The sequence below is a fragment of the Periplaneta americana genome, chromosome 5 (genome assembly GCF_040183065.1).
Source record: "Periplaneta americana isolate PAMFEO1 chromosome 5, P.americana_PAMFEO1_priV1, whole genome shotgun sequence".
Lineage (NCBI taxonomy): Eukaryota > Metazoa > Arthropoda > Insecta > Blattodea > Blattidae > Periplaneta > Periplaneta americana.
The window spans coordinates 6,335,937-6,358,223 of record NC_091121.1 but is presented as its reverse complement, the minus strand read 5'-3'; the positions used below and the strand labels follow the sequence as shown (position 1 = coordinate 6,358,223).

Sequence of the window (22,287 nt, the reverse complement as noted above, 5' to 3'; positions counted from 1 at the left end):
AATATATATGTAAATAAGTAAGTAAATTCATAATAAAAATAAATAAGTGAATAAATAAAGTAAATAAATAAATACATAAATTAGGTAAGTAAATAAAAAATAAGCAGAGAAATAAATATAAAATAAGTATAATTATTTAATTTATTGGTCTGACCCAATATTTTGGGTTTACCCTGCGACACAGAATAGTTCACAATAAAATTTAAATAAATTAGTAAATACTGTAATTAAGTAAGTAAATAAATATGAAGGTAAATACAGAAACAAATAAAAATTAAGTAAATAAACGTATAATTAATAAATAAATTAGTAAATATATATGTAAAGAAATAAGTAAATAAATAAAATAATCAAATAAATAAAAAATATGCTAGCAAATAAAAAATTAATCGAAATTAAGTAAATGAATATGTAAGTAAATAAGTGAATAAATAAATAAAACAATAAATAAAAAATAAATAAATAAGCTAATAAATAAATTAATAAAAGATACAAAATACAAAGCAAATAAATACGTACGTAAGTAAACAAATAAATAAGCTTTAGAATTTTTTTTATTCACATAACTGAGTTGTGTTATACAATGCAGTCGTCAGAACAGTAAATAGATTTGTCTCTCAAATCGCGGGATAAACATAATATATGAGATTGTAAGTTAATAATTCATTGGAACACAGATAACCTCATTATATACTTATGTAGGACAGTATTTTACAGAATAAGTTCTTGGAAATGTAATGCTAATTTTCTGATCTCTCATTCGATCTGGAAGTCTGGCGACTCCGTGTACCCAATGTTGAGAACCCCGCAGTACTCAAGCACGGCCACGAAGCCAATGCGGTATTTCGCGCCCTCCTCCAGTGCGGGGTTCTGGACAGCGCCCCATTTTCCAGCCCGTATTTCGCTGTCGCTGCCTATTTGGAAAGTCGTGGAGTTTTCCAAATCAGACTGCAAACGAAGAAAATAAATTAAGAAGCGTTCTACTGGATGTACTCTAGTCGATGAAATGTGTTAGACTCACCGGTTGGAACTCCGCAGCAATGTAGAAGGTGCCATTGGTAAGGACTTCTAGTTCACCGGACAGCCAGGAGTTCCACACAGTGGCGTTGGCTTCTGCTTCTGCCTCCTGTGGCAGCACTAACATCAAATATCCGCTGAAAGATAATCGTATACGGTTATCAAGAGAAATTCAAACAAGATGCAGTATAACACGTTGCTCCGGATAGCCTATAGGAGGAAGTCAGTGTTTACCTACTTTGATATAACACGCGGAGCAAATCCTCTGAAATCGGCAAGCATCATGTAAATAAATAAATAAATAAATAAATAAATAAATAAATACATAAATAAATCTATACTAATAATAAATCTGTAGCCGAAATTTTTCTGGTAATTTTCGATTTTCCAAAAATAATTGGTCCTAACATATATAATTAACCACCCTGAAACCGAAAATCGCTTTTTTGAAATTTTTGTTTGTATGTCTGTCTGTCTGTCTGTCTGTCTGTATGTATGTATGTATGTATGTATGTATGTATGTATGTATGTATGTATGTATGTTTGTTTGTTTGTTACCTTTTCACGCGATAATGGCTGAACGGATTTCGATGATAATTGGAATATAAATTAAGTTCGTTGTAACTTAGATTTTAGGCTATATGGCATTCAAAAAACATTTTTTAAAAGGGGGGTTATAAGGGGGCCTGAATTAAATAAATCGAAATATCTCGCTTATTATTGATTTTTGTGAAAAATGTTACATAACAAACGTTTCTTTAAAAATGACTTCCGATACGTATTATTCCTTGAAAAATTTTGATAGGACTGATATTTAATGAGATAAGTGAGTTTTAAAATTAAAATAACTGCCATCTAAGGCGGTGTAATGAATTGAAAAACAAATGACTTCGTCTATAAGGGGCCTTGGACAGCAACAATCGAAAGCTATGAAACATAGCCTACAGATAATGTTTCTGTGTTTGTATGAAGTAATATCGGAAGCTAAATTAACCGATTTGTATAATTAATTATTAATTCACCATTGCAAAGTGTAGTTTCTCTAGATGGACATAATGCTATAATGTTATCACAGTAACTTCTGAGTGAATCGAGGACAGGTAAGATTAAAATAGCTTCTTATGCACAGAAAACTTGATAGGCTATTCTGTACATTCGTTTCCTGTATTTCCTAAAATAATTTTTATGACCAAATGAGTGGTCTCTGGATCAAAATGATCGCATTTTAATTATGAAAATACAATTTAAATTAAGTAACATAAACTATTTATCCTTATATCAAACACGAATGTTCCCTGGATCAAATGTTCTATTTTAATTATGTAATTACTTTATATTTATTTCTAACGGGTGCAGCGGAGCGCACGGGTACGGCTAGTACATAAATAAATAAATGAATGAAGGAATGAATAAATAAATAAATAAGTAAGTAAGTAAATAAGTAAATAAATCATTCCTATGACACAAGACAAGAAAATTATTTCAATATCATAACATGTAGACTTGTTAAATCCCAAACAACGTTTGTCAAATGTCGTTGAAGGTTGCAAATAAATTTCCATTCCATATTTTTAATTTAAGCAGAGCTGCTCTCAAATTTTACACCTCTAGTTGGTTAATTTTAAATCCGTTTTATAATCTTGACGGATTTTTTGATTGTGCAATCTCTTTGTATTTGTTACATTTTAACTGACCTTGTCTGTACATTTTGTTTTTAGACATGTAATTTTAAACTATTAAACTATTTAGGACGGGAAAGAAAGAGAAATCCATTTGTTGGACAATTATGTAACTCCGAAGATGTGGTTGTTTCTGCCTATTTCACGCTGTACAGGAACCTAAGAATCTAGCATCAAACCATATATGAATAACGTACGTGATGAGATCTTTGTAGACTTGACTCGGGAGGACGACAACTTCAGGCGTGTTTGACAGCTGGTTGTAGTCCTCCGACATCTCGATCAAGTTGTCCATGGGCGGTACAGGCGGCCTTGTGTGAGCCGTCAACGCCACAGCGGGGCTAAGGGCGACGGTCTTCGCTGTCATGCTGATGGTGTAGGTTGAGGCAGGCTTCAGATCGGTGAGCTGCGAACAAGTGAAATTTCTACAGTTTGTGAACAAAATAAAGGAGACATTTCATCGAGACATTAATTTAAGATTCTATTGAAATAATAATAATAATAATAATAATAATAATAATAATAATAATAATAATAATAATAATAATAATAATAATTATAATAATAATAGGCCATATAAAATGTTATAGAAATTATAAATGTGTATAGACATAGATGTTCACATATACATGACTGGACAATAGCAGAATACCACTAAAAAAGTCGTTTTCGGAAGTCCTACTAATTACACATTACACATTTACGAACTGATTTGTTTGGACTCTGAACACATGCTCATCGGATGGCTTCTACCGTTTCATCATTTGTCGACAGTCTTCCCGTACACTTTTTCTTCTATAGGCTTCCAGCACAGTCTACTATATACAGTCGCGAAGCTTGAGGTGATTTTTTGCAAATCTCGTGATAAAGCGCTCCAAGCGGTTAGCAACTAGAAACAATAGACTGTCCACGGTCGACTTTGGACTGTGTCGTATTTCCATCGAGTGCTAGCTCGTTGCGTATTTCACATTGATGCTTGTGAAATGTTCGTTATTGGTTGTAATGAAAATGTTAATGGGAAAAATATAATAATTGGAATAATAGTATTTTACTAGAGACGTAGAAAAAGTAAGTTTGTTTTAATGAAATTTATTGATCACGTTTTATTTTCAATTCTGGGGGATTATTATTGCTTAGGCCTACATTTTTTTTCAAAGGATATGTTTTTAATTATAGCTGTTAATTTTGTTGTTATTTTTATTTGTTACTTTACTAGAGTCGTAGAAAAAGTCTGTTACAATAAAATTTATTGATCACGTTTTATTTCCAATTCTGGTGTGATTATTGTTGCTTAACCTCATCCCACTTTGTTAACTACGTAAGCCTACACTACAAGTACCGGTACACGTAAGTTACTCCATTAATTCATATTTCCATTATTATTGTTGTAAAGGGAAATGCAAATTAATATTTACTGGTTTCATAGTTAATTATCGCTATAATCTTGAATGAGTGAAGCGATTATAGGTAATTTCAGTTCGTTTTGCACAAACAAAAATAATATTAACCTATTTCTTGCAGGTATCTTCGAGTTTATAGTGGAATTTAATATACTTCATTAAAATAATAAATTAACTTTATGCATTTAATATTTCCATAATGGAAGGAAGGTGCTAATTTTTCCAAAAGAACACAACCAAAGTGTAACATATTTTGTCGTCTACTAGGAGAGAGATCTGCGATGATGAGGCGATAGTAGCGATCCTAGTGGCGGGCAACTACCCATGTTTGCATTTTTAGTACATCTTGAGCTTCGCGACTACATATAGTAGACTGTGCTTCCAGTCTCTTTTGTCTATACCAACGACGAATGCTATTCTCGTGTGGTAGTTCTTCGTTAAATACGCGACGAAATTCAGGTTGTACACGATTCAAATTTTGCCAGCCATATCCATCTTGTATAATTAATTGCAAAAATGAAAATTATTGTATTCGTCCAATTTTTACAGTTTTTTGTTACCTTCAGTGCCTAGACTTACAGACGAAAAACTTTGAGAGTTTTATTTTCATCTGGCACCAATATTACGTTTATGCTCGACCATGCCGAAATGTAGTAATTATACACCTGGTACTAGCCCTTTAATGTACTTCATTAAAGTATACGTGTTCATTATAATTCAGTTGTTCAGCCAATGAGAAATCACCTTTGTACCATTATAAACCCGCAAGTATCGATTATTCTCGGATATGCAATCGAAAGACAATTAGCGAAAAGTCACGGAGGCTGGAAATCCAATAATGTCGCAGAAGGTTATGTTCTGTTACTATAATAATTAGCGTTAATTGTAAATAATATTCAAATAAATTCAATTTGTCATCTCGTTTTTCAATTCTAAATCAATTTCCAGGTTATATCAAGACTAATGTTCATGTTATTCTCTAGATTATATCAAGGTCAATGACATTCGTGCCTCGGAAAAAATCAATACTTTCGCGTCTGCGCACATCTCACAATTCAGGTCAGTTCCACTCCTCACTTACATAACCATAACAAGAATACTTGTGAATAATTTCAAGTTAGAAATATGGTCGAGCATAAAAAGTCGTATGAAACTTGCCTATAATGGTAATTAAGACGCTCGTATGAAAATTATGAAACTCGCTTGCGCTCGTTTCATAAACACACATACTTGCGTCTTAATTACTACCATTATAGGCTCGTTGCATAATGTACTATTATACCTCTATACATTAAAAAATACTATTCCTCCGAAAACTCACCTCGACTTTTGGAACACAGTGAATTTGCCGAAAGAGAAGATGGATTTCAGAGAGAATTGTGTGCATTAAATGAGATAACACAATATAATTTAGAATATAGACCCAGAAAACAATAGTTATGAGTTTTAAAGGAAAAAAAAATACATAAGAACTAAACTATAAATCGCTTAGACCTCTAGCTAGGTACAGAAAATTAGACCATAATACAACGAAGAATTAAAAAAGAAATTATAAATATAAAATATTATGGAAATTATGAATGTGTATAGACATAAATGGTTCAGACATACAACAGTGGATAATATCAGAATACCACTAAAAGTGTACAACTATAGTCCTTGGAAACCTCATAGAATATGGAGAGAACAGAGTATAAAATCAAATGTTGAAGACAGGACAGACCCAAGAGTGTCTGAACCAGTCCTGGGCATTATTAACTCAATTAAGGTACTGCAGATTTCCCCATAACTCCCCACTCCACCTTCCCCGGCTGAGACGAGTACACAGGAAGAAAATATTGCTCAGTGACGGATTACAAGAAATTAATCAGTTTACAACCATTATAATCTTGGAATTACAGTACATCTTATGTTTTGAAAATAATGTCTTTAAGATGTCCTCCATTGGCGTCAATGCATTGTTGCAATCTTCCCTGCACATCGGCCATTACTCGCCGCAATGTTTCAGGTGTAACATCAGCAATTTCTTCACGAATCGCGGTTTTAAGGTCCTCGATGTCATTAAGAATACGACCGTAGACCTTACTCTTAAGATACCCCCACAAAAAGAAGTCTGGTGCAGTGAGATCAGGGGAAACAGAGGACCGCTGAATGTCACCTAATCTGGAGATAAGTCGGCCAGGGAAAGCAGCACGAAGTGTGTTCATTGAAACACGTGCTGTATGGGATGTGGCTCCATCCTGTTGAAACCACAGGCGCTGAATGTTCCAGTTACGCCGCACGGAACGATACGGACTTCTCTGCAGAGCCGTTCTCACACGTTCGACATTATCAGGAGTCCGCGCCGTTTTCTGACGAACTCGAGCTTTGTTTTGACCCGATCCCGTTTCACGCCACTGACGCACCCACACACTGATTATTTTTCGTGATGGTGCAACTCCACGTTTATTATCACCAAAAATCCGCCTAAACTCGCGCTGGACAGCAACAATTGACTTGGTTGAAACAAACTGTTCAACACAGAAAATGCGCTGTTGCACCGGCCAACGTTCCATGGTTAACTAAAGGCTTTGCTACACCGAATCCCTGTGTTGGGATGTGGCTAACTAAATCCAAGGCTTTGCTACACCGAATCCCTGTGTTTGCAAACATATTTTACCAACAATGTGAACAGAATCGCCAACTTAAAATGGGAAACGTTAAATGCCGCACCCTGTATAAGGCTTTTACGAACTTTCGGCTGTCACTGATGCACAGTGGCTACGTATGTTTGTTTAAAAGGCAGTGTAAGCGGAAAGAACATGGGAGAGAGTTTAAGAGTTCCCTTTCACTTCCTCGTTGCGTCCTGGGCTGCCTAAATCTTATAATGATGATGATGATGATGATGATGATGATGATGATGATGATGATGATGAGTACAGTTTGTACCTGAAGACTGTAGTTGGCCTTCTCAGCTTGCACGGCCACTTCTTGGATCGGGAAATACTGACAACAGTCGGTGATGTTGAAGGAGTCCGTCTCCTCCAAGTTGACAAGAAAAGATCTCAGGACGCCGTTCAACATGTTCGGTATTCCCCACTCAATAGTCAGATCCGTCTGGCTCTGAGACTCAACGCGAATAAATGACGGAGCTTCTGGGGCTGCAGAAAAAGGAGTAAAACAGTGTATCAATTACATATCCCACGATTGAGACATACAACTTGTAGAAAATAAATAGTTTATTGCAGCGTTTCTCAAACTATGGTCCGCGGACCACCTGTCGTCCTTCAAAAGACACAGAAGAAAAAATAAAACTCATCGAATTGCTTATCACACTATAGCTGAAAATCACAGAGTTAGTAAATGAGACATGGCAATCGCCTTTCACTTTTTCTCTCAGTACTGACATTTTATGAAATTTATTTACCTTGCCCGTCTATCGCCTTCCCACTCTACTCTCAGTAACAGAAGAGGGATTTAAAGCACTATGAACGTGGTGTTTCTCGCTATCTTTTCCCTGCACATCTGGCGCTGTGCCTGTTACCCAGCTAGAGGCCACCCGAATTCATAACAGAACCAAAGTACCGAACCTTTTCAAGAATTTATGACTTTCTTAATAATTTTCACATTGAAATGGTCACGCACTGTACGTCGTACACCAATAATAGAACATGCAAAATTGCATCTTTACTTGTTGAAAATCGCTCATGTTTCTGCATTAATTTTTTATTTATCTTTTTGCAGATGATATAAGAAATTTTCTTCTATTAACATTAACTTAATTAGTTAATACTAATATAAAATTAATTGAATTAAATTAATTTTAATTATTTCTACATTAAAATGTAAGTATATTGGTATTAAAATATGCTACACAAATGATAAATTTGCTTTCGAAGGGAACAAGAGTAAGGTGGTCCGTGGAACTGTTCTGATTTAAAAAAAGTAGTCCCCACTTCAGAAAAGTTTGAGAAACGCTGGTTTATTGGAATCATTTCTGACGTAAAACTCCTCGCTAGGTTTGGGAGTGTAACTTAGGGATCGATTGTCACATAAAAACGAAACCGCTCTTGTTCTCCTTAGCCTACATTCCACTTGTTCTCCTCGCATTCTGGTTGTTTTCCATGTATTCCCTTATTATCTTAGTATTTCGGTTGTTCTCCTTGTATTACTCTTGTTTTCCCCTGCACTCCTTTTATTTACCTTATACTCCTTGTATTCCCCTTATATTCGCATTGCCCTTGTACTCTCCGCATTTCCATTGTACTCTTTATATTTTCCTTGTACTCCGTGTATTTCCCTTTTAATCTTTGTGTTACATTATTCTTCTTATATTTTCCTTGTACACTTTGTGTTCCCTTCTCCTTGCATTTTCATTGAACTTGTACTTCCCTTGTATTTCCTTTGTACTTATATTTCCCTTTTACTCCTTATATTTCCCTTGTACTCTTTATATTTCCCTTGTATTCCTTTATTTCCCTTTTAATCTTTGTATTACCTTACTCTCCTTATATTTTCCTTGTACACTTTGTGTTCCCTTCTCCTTGCATTTTCATTGAACTTGTACTTCCCTTGTATTTCCTTTGTACTTATATTTCCCTTTTACTCCTTATATTTCCCTTGTACTCTTTATATTTCCCTTGTATTCCTTTATTTCCCTTTTAATCTTTGTATTACCTTACTCTCCTTATATTTTCCTCGTACACTTTGTGTCCCCTTCTCCTTGCATTTTCATTGAACTTGTACTTCCCTTGTATTTCCTTTGTACTTCTATTTCCCTTTTACTCCTTATATTTCCCTTGTACTCATTATATTTCCCTTGTATTCCTTTATTTACCTTTTAATCTTTGTATTACCTTACTCTCCTTATATTTCCCTTGTACTCATTATATTTCCCTTGTATTCCTTTATTTACCTTTTAATCTTTGTATTACCTTACTCTCCTTATATTTCCCTTGTACTTCTTGCATTTCCCTTTTAGTCATTGTATTCCCTTATTCTCCTTACATTTCCCTTGTACTTGTTGCATTTCCCTTTTAGTCATTGTATTCCCTTATTCTCCTTATATTTCCCTTGTACTTGTTGCATTTCCCTTTTAGTCATTGTATTCCCTTATTCTCCTTATATTTCCCTTGTACTTGTTGCATTTCCCTTTTAGTCATTGTATTCCCTTATTCTCCTTATATTTCCCTTGTACTTCTTACATTTCCCTTTTAGTCATTGTATTCCCTTATTCTCCTTATATTTCCCTTGTACTTGTTGCATTTCCCTTTTAGTCATTGTATTCCCTTATTCTCCTTATATTTCCCTTGTACTTGTTGCATTTCCCTTTTAGTCATTGCATTCCCTTATTCTCCTTATATTTCCCTTGTACTTCTTGCATTTCCCTTTTAGTCATTGTATTCCCTTATTCTCCTTATATTTCCCTTATACTTGTTGCATTTCCCTTTTAGTCATTGTATTCCCTTATTCTCCTTATATTTCCCTTGTACTTGTTGCATTTCCCTTTTAGTCATTGTATTCCCTTATTCTCCTTATATTTCCCTTGTACTTGTTGCATTTCCCTTTTAGTCATTGTATTCCCTTATTCTCCTTATATTTCCCTTGTACTTGTTACATTTCCCTTTTAGTCATTGTATTCCCTTATTCTCCTTATATTTCCCTTGTACTTGTTGCATTTCCCTTTTAGTCATTGTATTCCCTTATTCTCCTTATATTTCCCTTGTACTTGTTGCATTTCCCTTTTAGTCATTGTATTCCCTTATTCTCCTTATATTTCCCTTGTTCGGCGCACTGTTCGGCAAGTCTTCTTCGTCAAGAAATGCAGAATAGTAAAGCATTTTGTCGACAGGTGATGGCACCCACACATACTCGTTCTACGTAACGGTATGCAGCATAACAAAGCTATGAACCTGCTAAGTTTTTCTTATTGTCACGTTGGAGAAAGTATAACGGTGCTGTAATAGTAATATACGTTACAAGAGCGGTATGTTGAAGATTTCATGTTCGAGGAAAATATTGAAAAAGCGAAACTAATTGAGCTTTTTTAATTTCCGAGAACATGAAAACAAACATACCGCTCGTGTATCGTACATTATTTTGTGCGAAAATCGTTTATTACATACCTGAAAGACGAATTTCTAATTAGTTCCAATGAAATCTCCATGTTGGTTTCTGTTTAATGACGGCAACTTTGGAAAACCAAAATATCTTTCTTCAACATTGTTGCTATAAAATGTTTTCTGTGTTTTCTATACTCCAGCAGGCCGTGATATACGTCTGTCTTTTTCTTTTCCCCCAGTCTATAAATGCGAACTTAAAACAAACGGTAAGGTTATGTAATAATTTATTTTTCATTTTAATATTTTAAAAATATTATTTATACAACATATTGCAGTAATAACATCGGCATCTGGAATCTTGTTGATTTTTTTCACGGCTTCCTTAATGTTACTTGTATCAGGAATGCAATAAGTTTCGTGGAGTAGTAGACTTTACTTAATTTTTGCAAATATTTAAAAACAATAATTAAGAGTGCAATTTAGGTGAAATTGCAGTGGTAAGTTTCCAATTTATAATTAATACTATGTTAAACGTCTCTAAAAATAATATGTTAAAAGCCTAAAGCAGTAAAATGAATGTCGCGCTTAAGCGATAAGAAGAGGGAAATTGTTATGTGTGTTACGTTGGGAATACTGAATGTGGTATTTCACACTTACTGCGTATTGGTTCTGTGCGGAAAACAAGCAAATACGCACGATCTCGCACAAAATAATGTTTCGAAATTCTCTTGGAAATGTTATCTACAATCATGTAGTGTAGGCGATAAATTAAACAAATCACTATCACTAACCAAAATTTACAACAGATGCTCAGAATGAGAACCATTCACAGCCAAACAATGTCCCAGTCTGTCACGAAAACAGTCTACTGTAGATATGAGATGGAACAGATCAGTCATGTAACTGTGAGAAAGACAATGGACTGTTTTCATGATAGACTGGGACATTGTTTGGCTATGAATGGTTCTCATTCTGAGCATCTGTTGTAAATTTTGGTTAGTGATAGTGTTTTGTTTAGTTTTATGGCCTACACTACTTATTTGTCTCAAGTTTGAAGTTCACAAAACAAGTTTAATAAATAATTAGTTAAAAGACACGAATCCGTGAGTGGGTAAAATTTCTAGACATTCATACGTAAAATGTAATGGAGATTCGGAATATGTAATGATATAATAATAATTTAATAATAATAATAATTTATTTATTTAATCTGGCAGAGCTAAGGCCAGTAGGCCTTCTCTTCCGCCCAGCCAGACTCTAATTCTAATTGAATACAATTGCTTACATAGTTATTACATTAATATCTAGACCATAAAACAACATGAAAGTAAATAATGAAAGTTGGATAAGTAATGTTAGTGTGACAATAATAAACATTGGTAAGAAATAGTTATAATAATAATAATAATAATAATAATAATAATAATAATAATAATAATAATAATAATGAGATAATTTAGATATTTATCTGTGATATATATAACCATTAAACATTGAGAAACCTGAAACAACTATTATTGTTAACAAGAATTGTTAGAAAAATATTTCGTTAGTCTATTCTTAAATCGGTTTGACGTCTGACAGTCCCTGACATTACTCGGTAGGGAATTCCAAAGTCGAGGAACAGCCACAGTGAAAGAAGATGAATATGAGGATGTTCGGTGAGAGGGAATGGATAATATTGAGGAGTGTTGTGATCGTGTGTCTAGGTTATGATGGGTGGATAAATTTTGAAACCGAGACGCAAGATAGACAGGAGTGGAGAAATGTAATATGTGAAAGAGAAGGGAAAGACAGTGGATTTTCCTACGATCTTCTAGACGGAGCCAGGACAACATTTCGAGGGATGGTGTTACGTGATCAGCCCGGCGAATATTGCAGACGAAATGGACGCGCATATTATGAACACGTTGTAGTCTCTCGCCGAAGTAACGCTTAGGTCAGTAAACAGAATATCACAGTAATCGAAGTGGGGCATCACGAGTGTTTGCACTAACATTTTTTTCATGGAATAGGACATAAGGTGTCATTAAAAAATTTAAAGTTTACTGTCACACCCTATATGTCTGAATACCTTTTTTCCAGCACTGGTATCATACCTATTTTGTGGTTTATCTCGAACAACTTTTGTATAAAACTTTTTTTTTTTGTAAAATTAAAATTTATGAAGTTACTGTTCACCCTAACTAATAATACGTTCATTGCCTTTACTTACCAGCCTCCTTTGTGACAGCGGCCACAGATGACGCAATTCCATCCTCTGCCACTTCAACATTTCTAGTTTGTACCTTAAACAATTGTACAATTAAAGTTACCTTTAATACTGTTCTATGCATGCTATTTTATTCTCGTTCTACTATATACGAAGTTGGTCTTAACCCTTTGCCTAGGAGTGTTACGTAAAGGCAAATACGCGCTTATAAGAAGTAAGGTTGTCTTCTTGCGCACATAAATGCATTTTATTTTCTCAATAGCAAAGGGAAAATAAATATTCCCACTTAATGATGACGTTCTGAGTTTATAATCGTGACGCAAGAAACTGATACTCACATGAACAACGTATTTGGAGTCCGGAGTCAGGTTGTCGATTGTGTAGCAGAACAGATGAGGCCAGGCGATGCAAGGGGTTTGTTTGAGAACTTTGCTCATGGCAGAAGGATCAGATTCTTTCTTGTAAGAAATGGTGAAGGATTCAATATCACCATACGTCATTTTCGGTGGAGCCCATCGGACACCAAGCATGCGACGACCGCGCTTATACACGGTCAAACCCTCAACCACATCAGGAGCTGAAATTACAAAATTGAGTTGCTATAAGTGTATTTTTTATTTGTTGTTTTTGATATGAGTATTGTAACGTTTCATATTACAATACGAGATTGATAACCATTCGAGTATTATAATATGATGTCATGATAAGTATATCGTACAACGCTTTAGCCACTTGGATAAACAATATTTTTTTAATAAAAGTATTTGTAATATTTTTATTAGTTTAGAAAATGCCTTCTGTGGAGAGGCGATTGTATTATTATTAGTTTCTTCCTGTGAGAGGCGATTCGTTTATGTTTGTTTTATTAGTTTTGAACACGATAGGTTTTTGTTTATAACAGAAGAACAGCAGTACTAGGAAAAATAAACAAACATTGTTAAAATGAGTTCAAACGAAGATTCAGATATTGAAAATGCTGCAAATTTAGCAATTGAATATTTAGTACCATGGAAATCCCGCGTAAGACATGAAGTGGAATATACAAAAATTAAAGATTGGTGTTATAAGAGAAATGTAGGAAGTGTGTCGGAGAAAATAATGCTGGCATACTTTAGTTAGTAGCATTACCAAATTAGTTGCATAATAGAAGTATCATTTCATTACCTAAAGGCTAATTCACACGGGGATAGTGTACAGGAGTCAAGTGCTTGGAGCAAGTCGACTTTCGTTCAACTTTCGCCGTGTGATATGGTCGAGACAGTCAAGTTGTGACTTGGCTGTCAAGCAGAATTTGAGTTGACGACCCATCAACTTTTGTGTCCACTTTCCCGTCACGTGACCAACTTGACTCCATCACTTCCCGCGTGTGAATGCGAACTTGTAGCAACTTGGCAAGTAGAAAGTTTGTAGTTTTAGGCCTATTGTCGAAGTAAATTAATAATTGTTAATAATGAGCGCCCCTAAGTGGAATTCCAACGATATGATAAAATTTTTGGAAGTGTATGAGAAGTATGAACTTGTATGGAATATACGTGACAAAGAATACCTCAATAAAACAAGCGGGAATTATTATTCCAGAAACTAGTCAGCGAACTCGTGGAACAAGGTTTCGAAAACAGACGTAGAAGTGATTCGAAAAAAGTTAAATCCCTTAAAACAGGACTCATTCTGAATGTTTCCTGTATTCTGCAGAATCTTCTTCAGCTAATTCTTTCAACAAGATATTAGATGCACCGTGCATAATTCTTCTACGAATCCATTTCTTAACCCATGTTCTCTTTTCCTTTTTTTCAAGAATATTTTGTAATTCATACAATAGCAAGGCGCCAATTAGCTGTAGACATGCTTGATATGTGCTGGCGGCATCTTCAGTTTCACCAAACTAAAAATCCCAGTTCACTATTGATTGTTATGAACAGGGAACGGATTTATATGGACTAAAAATATATGAAATATGTAAATATATATGTAGTTATTTTTACCAAAATATGGAATTAAATATGGATTTTTACCAAAATATGGAATTAAATATGGACTTAAAATTATAAAAAAATGACTATGTACGTTAAATATTGGTACATTTTAATCAAACTAAACAAAAAATATAATGGACGTACCTTATCTTCCAATGTAGTTTCAACAAAACACAATTTTTATTGTCTGTTACCATAACAATAGGTTACAAACATTTCTTTCAAGTGCTGAAAAGTGAATCTTCTTCTATTGTCTCTGAGGATAGATTTATACTGACTAAAAGAGCGTTCGACGTCACAAGAAGTAACTGGTACATAATTCAATTTCACAATGTCTGCTGGGGATAAGTCCAAGTTAATCTTCACTGTTGATTCACCACTCATCACAGCAACAACCTTTTGTAGTTCTTCATATCCAGGGTTTTTTGAAAGTACAGTGTCCACCTTAGCTCTTACTGCATCTGCAACTTTACCTCTACCACGAATCAGTTGTTCCACAGTACTATTTATAATTTCAAAACTTTCAGATAGTGAAAGGTGCCTATTTTGGAGACTTTTGAGCGTTTTTATGATGCATGAAAATGTATGCTGAATGTGAGCTAAGTCATTCTTCACACTTATGTCACAGGTAACTGTTTTCGCAGTATCAATTGAGACTGCATCTTCAGAGTCCAATGCAAGGAGAACATTGTTAATAGAGTCTATATGTTCGGCATAATATTCAACTGCTTCTAGCCATGTACCCCATCTAGTTAAAATTGGCTTTGGTGGCAATGGAATTTCAGGGTACATTTCTTTCAACACGTTAACTCTACTGGGAGCTTTGAGAAATACTTTTTTCACTGATGAAATCAACAAATCTACTTTAGGGAAATTGTCTCTGACCACTTCTGCCACACGATGAAATGCATGCGCCACACAAGTAAAATGAGTCAATTTAGGATATACAACAGATAATGCTTGTCCAGCTTTGACCATATAAGGGGCAGCATCGCTAATAAAGAATAACACATTATCGTACATAATACCCTTTGGCCACAGGATACCCATAGCTTCGTTGAACAGTTTAACTATAGTTTTGTTATTGCACTTTTCTAGAACATCACAATGTAAAAGAATTCGTTCAGAATATTGTTCACTTAACAAACCGATAACTACATTACCAACAAGTCTACCTTCTTTGTCGGGAGTCTCATCAATGGAAACCCAAATTGAACTATCTTTAATTTCATCTCTTATCTTCTGTATTGTCTCATCGTAGATGGATGGAGCATACGTCTTCCTAAGTGTTGACTCATCCGGGATTGTATGTTGAGTATATTTTTCAAGGAATTCCCTGAAGACCTTATTCTTTAGTTTGTAGAGAGGAATATCAGCAGAGATGAGAGAACGGCACAGGTCGATGTTAAACTCAGATCTTACATTCGATGTTGTTGGTTGTGTTAAAAACAATTGTCTCTGCTTGGAATTTAGTTGTTTGTTGGCCTGATGTTTACTAGTTGTAATGTGTTGTTGCACCAGGAACTTTTGTGTAGATGATACTGCACACTGACACAAATTACAAAATAATATTTTATTGTCAGTTGATAAACCATCTTCTTTAAATTCTGAAATGTAACTTGTTAGTTTTGATTTTAAATTGACTGAATGACGTACTTTTGGCATATTTACCGTCTTTATAGTATGATTTACAAAACTGAACCTATGTGTACTCTGACTGGCATTTAACTGTTGAGCTGCACAACTGAAGTCTGTTAAAAATTTTAAATTAAATTAATACAGTTTTGTAACTTACTTTCCCATTGTTGATAGGACTGCTAATTTTCAAATAACTCTGATGTTAAAGGGATTACTGAACATGTGTTTAAATCTCTATTGTTGAAATGTATTTTTAAAAGTTAATGGAATTTTGTTTTGTTTTATTGTTAAACCTAATATAATATGGACTGTTTTATATGAAATATGGAAAATATATGGAAATTAACGAAAATATGTACTAAACTCTAAAATATGGAAAAATATGGAAAATAAAAGTAGGATTTTTCAACCCTACACATTGTGAAACATAAAGATAATGCAAAATATAAATTATATTAGCTTTATAAGTAAATATGTATTTACATATAAATCCTTTCCCTGGTTATGAACTATAACAGAATACAAGAATTCAAACACCACTACGAATACAACATTCAGCGCGCGCTTTTTTTCAAGCATGGTTTCAATTTTAATGTCTCCGTGTGATCACAAATATAGCATGAAGTTTAGAGGCTTCAAGCAGCTATTAGATTGCTTGGTGGTGTAATTGTTAGATTAATTTGTATGCGTCAAACAGACTTAAAGTCATTAATTGCAACACTATATGGCTTGTTCTAGTGAAAATGTATGGAAATAGACCTAAGAAATTATTGAATATAATTATTCAAAATAAAGAAATAAAGATATTGACTCCTGTAAACTATCCCCGTGTGACTCGGGTTTAATATAAGTATCACTACCTAATTAGTTGTGTAATATAAATATAATTACCTAACTAGTTACGTAATGAATGTGTTTGCAACATTTTTATTAGTGACGTAAAGTCCACATTATATAATTAAAATGGATTAAATAAATTGCCAAAGGATTTCCGGGATATGATTGCCGAGCCACTGTCCACAGCTTGCGTTAGCAATTGGGGCGAGTAGAGAACGGGGCAGAAACCAGATGGTTGCCACTTAATAATTTCTTCTTCTTCTTTGCATGTCCTGTTTTATATGAAAACGGTGGGGGAGCCTTCGTCCATTCCGTCCAACTTTTTCATTCTATAGCTGTCCTCCGCATTTTCGCTCTTGAAGAGGAAGTAATCATTTTATTACTGCTATTTAACACCCTGATGATAAGTAGGAAATTTCATCAGATGTTCATCACTATAAAATACTCGTATAAGACAGATGTACCAAACAGACTTATTAAAATAAAGACTTGAGATATAGGCCCTAATGTACGAGATCAGACATAATTAGGCTTAATATCCTGAAAACATTGAACTAAGTGCAAATACAGTAATAACATTTTCAATATCGATGGGCAAACACTGGTAAAAAAAGTCCAATTTTGATAAGCTGTTGAAATACTTCTTTCCAGTAGGAGACGGTGAAAAGACTTGTTGTATAGTCAACTGTCCGAAGACAGGTCTGAACCCATAAGTGATACCAAGATGACATTACTTATGAGGCAACTATGCCAGGAGAAAATAGGGTAGGGTGGCCAGTTCCTTCCCCTTCCACTGCATATTATCGTCGATTAGCTACATAATATTACACTAATCAGACTTCAGATGCATACAATAGTAATATGCGTTACAAGAGCGGTATGTTGAAGTTTTCATGTTCGAGGAAAAGTTTGAAAAAGCGAAACGTAGTTGAGTTTTTTTAATTTCCGAGAATTGAAAGAAAACATACCGCTCGTGTATCGTACATTATTTTGTGCGAATATCGTTTATTACATACCTGAAAGAGGAATTTCTAATTAGTTGCAATGAAATCTCCATCTTGGTTTCTATTCAATGACGGCAAATTTGCAAAACAAAAATATCTATCTTCAACATTGTTGCTTTAAAATGTTTTCTGTGTTTACTATACTCCAGCAGGCTGTGATATACGTCTGTCTTTTTTTTCCCCAGTCTATGATGAGTCTGAAATCTTGTTGATTTTTTCACGGCTTCCTTAATGTTACTTGCATCACGAATGCAGTAACTTAGTGGAGTTGTAGAGTTTACTTAATTTTTGCAAATATTTAAAAACAATAATTAACAGTGCAATTTAGGTGAAATTGCAGTGGTAAGTTTCCAATTTATAATTATTACTATGTTAAACGTCTCTAAAAATAATATGTTAAAAGCCTAAAGCAGTAAAATCAATATGTCACTTAAGAAGAGGGAAATTGTTATGTGTGTTAGGTTGGGAATACTGAATGTGGAATTTTAGACTTTCCGCGGATTGGTTTTGTGCGGAAACCAAGCAAATACGCACGATCTCGCACAAACAATTTTTCTTTCTCTGTCACATATCGTCTTCAGCTGTATGATTTGTTATAAGATAAAAATTTTATTCTAATATCACGAAATAGCTTGATTTCCGGTACAGTATTAGAGTTACACTTACTTGTTGCCCTGGTCTGGACGGGAATAAGCAAGGGGTGATCGGCGCTCCACCCCTCGGAAGTCTCCAAGAAAACCTTCACGATGTACTGAGTGTGGGGTGCCAGGTGCGTGAAGGTGGCCGTGGTGAGATCTGTGCTTCCCTCTTTCAGTAATGTAGAATTGCTGTGCAAGAATAGCTGGTATTTGTAACCTGTGGGGTACCCGTTGAGGTTCGAGCAGTCCAGGGGTGGCTCCCACTGAACAGTGAAGCTGGTGTTGGTTCTCTGGACAGCAGCCGAGCTTGAACTCGGGTCCGGAGCTACTTCAGGCTCTGAAAACAATATAGAGTATAAAATACCAGGGTGAACGAAACAAATTATTCCTTGTGCTTCCTGTGATTTTCTGCGCCGTTTCTTTATTAGTTTATTTATATGTTTATGTATTCGTTCCATATTTATTTATTATTTCTTTGCTCCTTTGTTGTATATGTGTTTATTTATTTGTGTATGTGTTTGTTTATTGATTAATTTGTTTATATATATTTATATATTTTTTGTTTGTTTATTTTTTCGTTTATTTATTTGTTTATTAATTTGTTTGCTTATTTATTTGTTGATGTATTTGTTACTTATTTATTTAGTTATTTATTTGTTTGACTTGTTTATTTATATATTTCTTTGTTTATTTATTTGTTAATGTGTTTATTTGCTTATTTATTTATTCATTTGCTTATTTGTTTATATGTTTATATATTTTTATTTATTTCTTTGTTTATTTGTCATTTATTTTTTATTTATTTGTTTGTTCATTTGTTGTATATCTGTTTATTTATTTGTTTATGTGTTTGTTTATTTATTTCTTTATATATGTTTATATATTTTTATTTGTATGTTTGTTTATTTATTTATTTGTTTATTAATTTCTTCGCTTATTTATTTGTTGATGTATTTGTTGCTTATTTATTTAGTTATTTATTTGTTTGGCTTATTTATTTATATATTTCTTTGTTTATTTATTTGCCGTTTATTTATTTGTTAATGTGATTATTTGCTTATTTATTTATTTGTTTATTTGTTTATATATTTATATATTTTATTTATTTCTTTGTTCATTTATTTTGTTGTATATCTGTTTATTTACTTGTTGGTGCGTTTATTTGTTTATTTATTCATTTGTTTATATATTTATTTACTTAGTTGTTTTCTTATTTATGTGTTGATGTGTTTATTTATTTATTTATTTATTTGTTTATGTATTTTTATTTATTTGTTCCTTATTTATTTGTTTGCTTATTTATTTATTTGTTTCTTCACTTTATGTTCATTTATTTGTTTCTTAGTACACTCAATTATTAATTTTTTATTTATTTGTCCATAAAATGAGAGGTTCGGGAGTAAAACATGATAAGTGACGTTTTAGTGTTTTGAAATAATTAGATAGTTAAACATTTATACATGCAAGAGTTTGTATAATTACCAGGAAAGTAAAATCTGTATACTTCTGCCGTATGTTGAGATGTTGGAAAACTAACTCTTGCATTAGACGCAGAATGTAAGATACCATATTATACACTACATATGTCATTTTTTTCTTACCAAAATGTCAATTATCATGTTTTACGCCCGAGCTCCTCAAGCTAAAAACCATAGCAGTTGTCAAAGAAAGAAAAACAATAGATAAAATTACAGTTATTAGCACCAATGTAAACGAATACTTAGGGAACAGATGTTTGTTAAAATTCATGAGCTTCTGGATTAATATTGATAATTACCCTTAACGGCAATAGTTTCACTAAATCTTAAAATAGTATACAATTGAAAAAATAGTGTATGTTGGTCATATAATATTTCAAGATTAGAGAGTTTTTCATTGCTGAGAAAAAAAAAATATTGAATTTCACAGCTAATAGCTGTATCTTCCCCCCTTTAGAGAAGACATCCTACAGTATTGTCAAATTATGTTACTGAGAATAAAATTCAGTTATACAGGATGATTCACGAGGAAAGATAAAACAATTAGGATACGATATCCTGGGCCATTTTGAGTGAAAAAGTTCATATGAACATAGGCCCGTTTTCGAACGATGGCGGAGCTAGATGCATTTTTTGGTGAAACGTCTCGCCCCAATGTGAATCAGACGTTACCGTATGCTGCTGACGTGAGACAAGATCACCGATGAATGACGTAACATTGGAATCTGCATTGTGAGCGATGTAGATAAGAGAAGAGAAACAAACCGGGTGGTGGGCATTACAAATGTCACAACAAATACGCTACCACTTATCGGTTCACAGCAGTTCAGTCAGCTACCTACAGTACAGTAGTTATATAGGTACAGTTATCGGAAGTGTTAAGTTGTGTTTTTCAAGATGCCTTATAAATTTTCAACTGCAGAATACGCCGATATTGTGTATGTTTGTGGTTTGTGTGATGGAAGTTCCTTGCGTGCCGTCGCTGAATATGAACGACGCTTTCCGAACAGAAGGGTACCATATCGAAGAGTATCCACTGTCTATGGGGTTGGATGAATGGCTTGGTATAGCAAAGGAACGGGGAAACTAGAGAGGCGCTAATCGACCGTATTTTGGATGCGGCGTAAGAACAGCCACGTGCAACTCTCCCGAGCGATGAGCGCGATTCACGCCCGAGCGCAACAGTGCATTGAAGCAGAAGGAGGTACCTTTGAAAATGTGAGAAAACATCGACCCCGACTTCCAGAATATTAGGTAGGTATGCATACGTGAATATAAACTCTTAAATTTTTCCGTTATCTGTCTCTAAATGCGAGTTAGTACAATGGAATCTCAGAAGTTTTTGTGAAATCAAAGAGCCACATCTCCGTATCCGTTCGAAAACGGACCTATATTCATATGAACTTTTTGACTCAGAATGACTTCAGAATTCACATCCTGTTTTACCTTTCCTCGTGAATCACTCTGTATAAGCAGTCTACTCTGGCAGAGAAGATGTGTACCAGCGATATCTGTAGCTGCCCAGATATAAGCTGCTGGTCCCCACTTGGCCGCCAGAGCGGCTACGTTGACCGAGTACTGCGCGTGTGGTAGTAGATCTCGTAACGTTGCGGTGGTTGTCGCTACTTCCACTCTGCCTTTGGAATGACTGCAGTCTTGTGCACTGCATGCAAGCAGCTTCTGACACTGCAATGTAAAGCGATACGAATGAAGTTGACAGTGTGTTGACTAATACAGGGTGTGTAGCGTAAAAGAGGAATTAAAATAGCAGTGTATAGGACTGATCCTCTGGCATCACCACAGCAAAGGAAATCTTGCACAGGATAGGGACCGCTGGCGGGCTTATGTGAGGGCGGCAATGAACCTTCGGGTTCCTTAAAAGCCATTTGTAAGTAAATGAACTATATACAGGGTGTCTCTAAATTACACCGACAAAACTATTGATCATAGAGATAACCTTTTTCAAAGTATTTTTTTGTTAAGCGAGGACTATAGATTAAATAAAATTTTCTATAATTTTAGGATACATTTTTCATTTTTGGTGCACTGATGTTCCCTTTTGTAAAAATGCAAATGAAGATGAACATCTTAAATGACTGGAATGCAATGTGGTTAAATAGTACAAATGGCCAAATCACAAAATCACTATATTTTCCCACAGTTAAAGATAGACTAACCGCAAAGAATTATGAACCATCATACATATCCACGCAATTCATGACTGGACACGGAAAATTTAACTCATATTTTGATCGTTTCAAAATTGACAATCCAAACGGCTCTTCATGTTCCTGTGAACACCCCACACAAACAGTCGACCACCTGTTATTTCAGTGCCCGCTACAAGAACGCAAGAGATACCGGCTAGAA

General features: G+C 34.4%; 1 protein-coding gene across 1 annotated transcript in view; it reads right to left on the bottom strand.

The window, feature by feature from the left end:
* Positions 1-536: 536 nt before the first annotated feature.
* LOC138699436 (uncharacterized) overlaps positions 537-22,287 on the bottom strand; it is an 86,530-nt gene continuing 64,779 nt past the window's right edge. Inside the window, exons 18-25 of the mRNA XM_069825301.1 lie at positions 21,420-21,603; positions 18,468-18,776; positions 12,688-12,926; positions 12,353-12,425; positions 7,025-7,236; positions 2,894-3,102; positions 1,022-1,154; positions 537-948 (exon numbers count right to left, since the gene is read on the bottom strand). Coding sequence (XP_069681402.1) covers positions 757-948; positions 1,022-1,154; positions 2,894-3,102; positions 7,025-7,236; positions 12,353-12,425; positions 12,688-12,926; positions 18,468-18,776; positions 21,420-21,603 — 1,551 coding nt within the window. The 3' untranslated portion in view covers positions 537-756. The remainder of the gene's footprint in view (positions 949-1,021; positions 1,155-2,893; positions 3,103-7,024; positions 7,237-12,352; positions 12,426-12,687; positions 12,927-18,467; positions 18,777-21,419; positions 21,604-22,287) is intronic.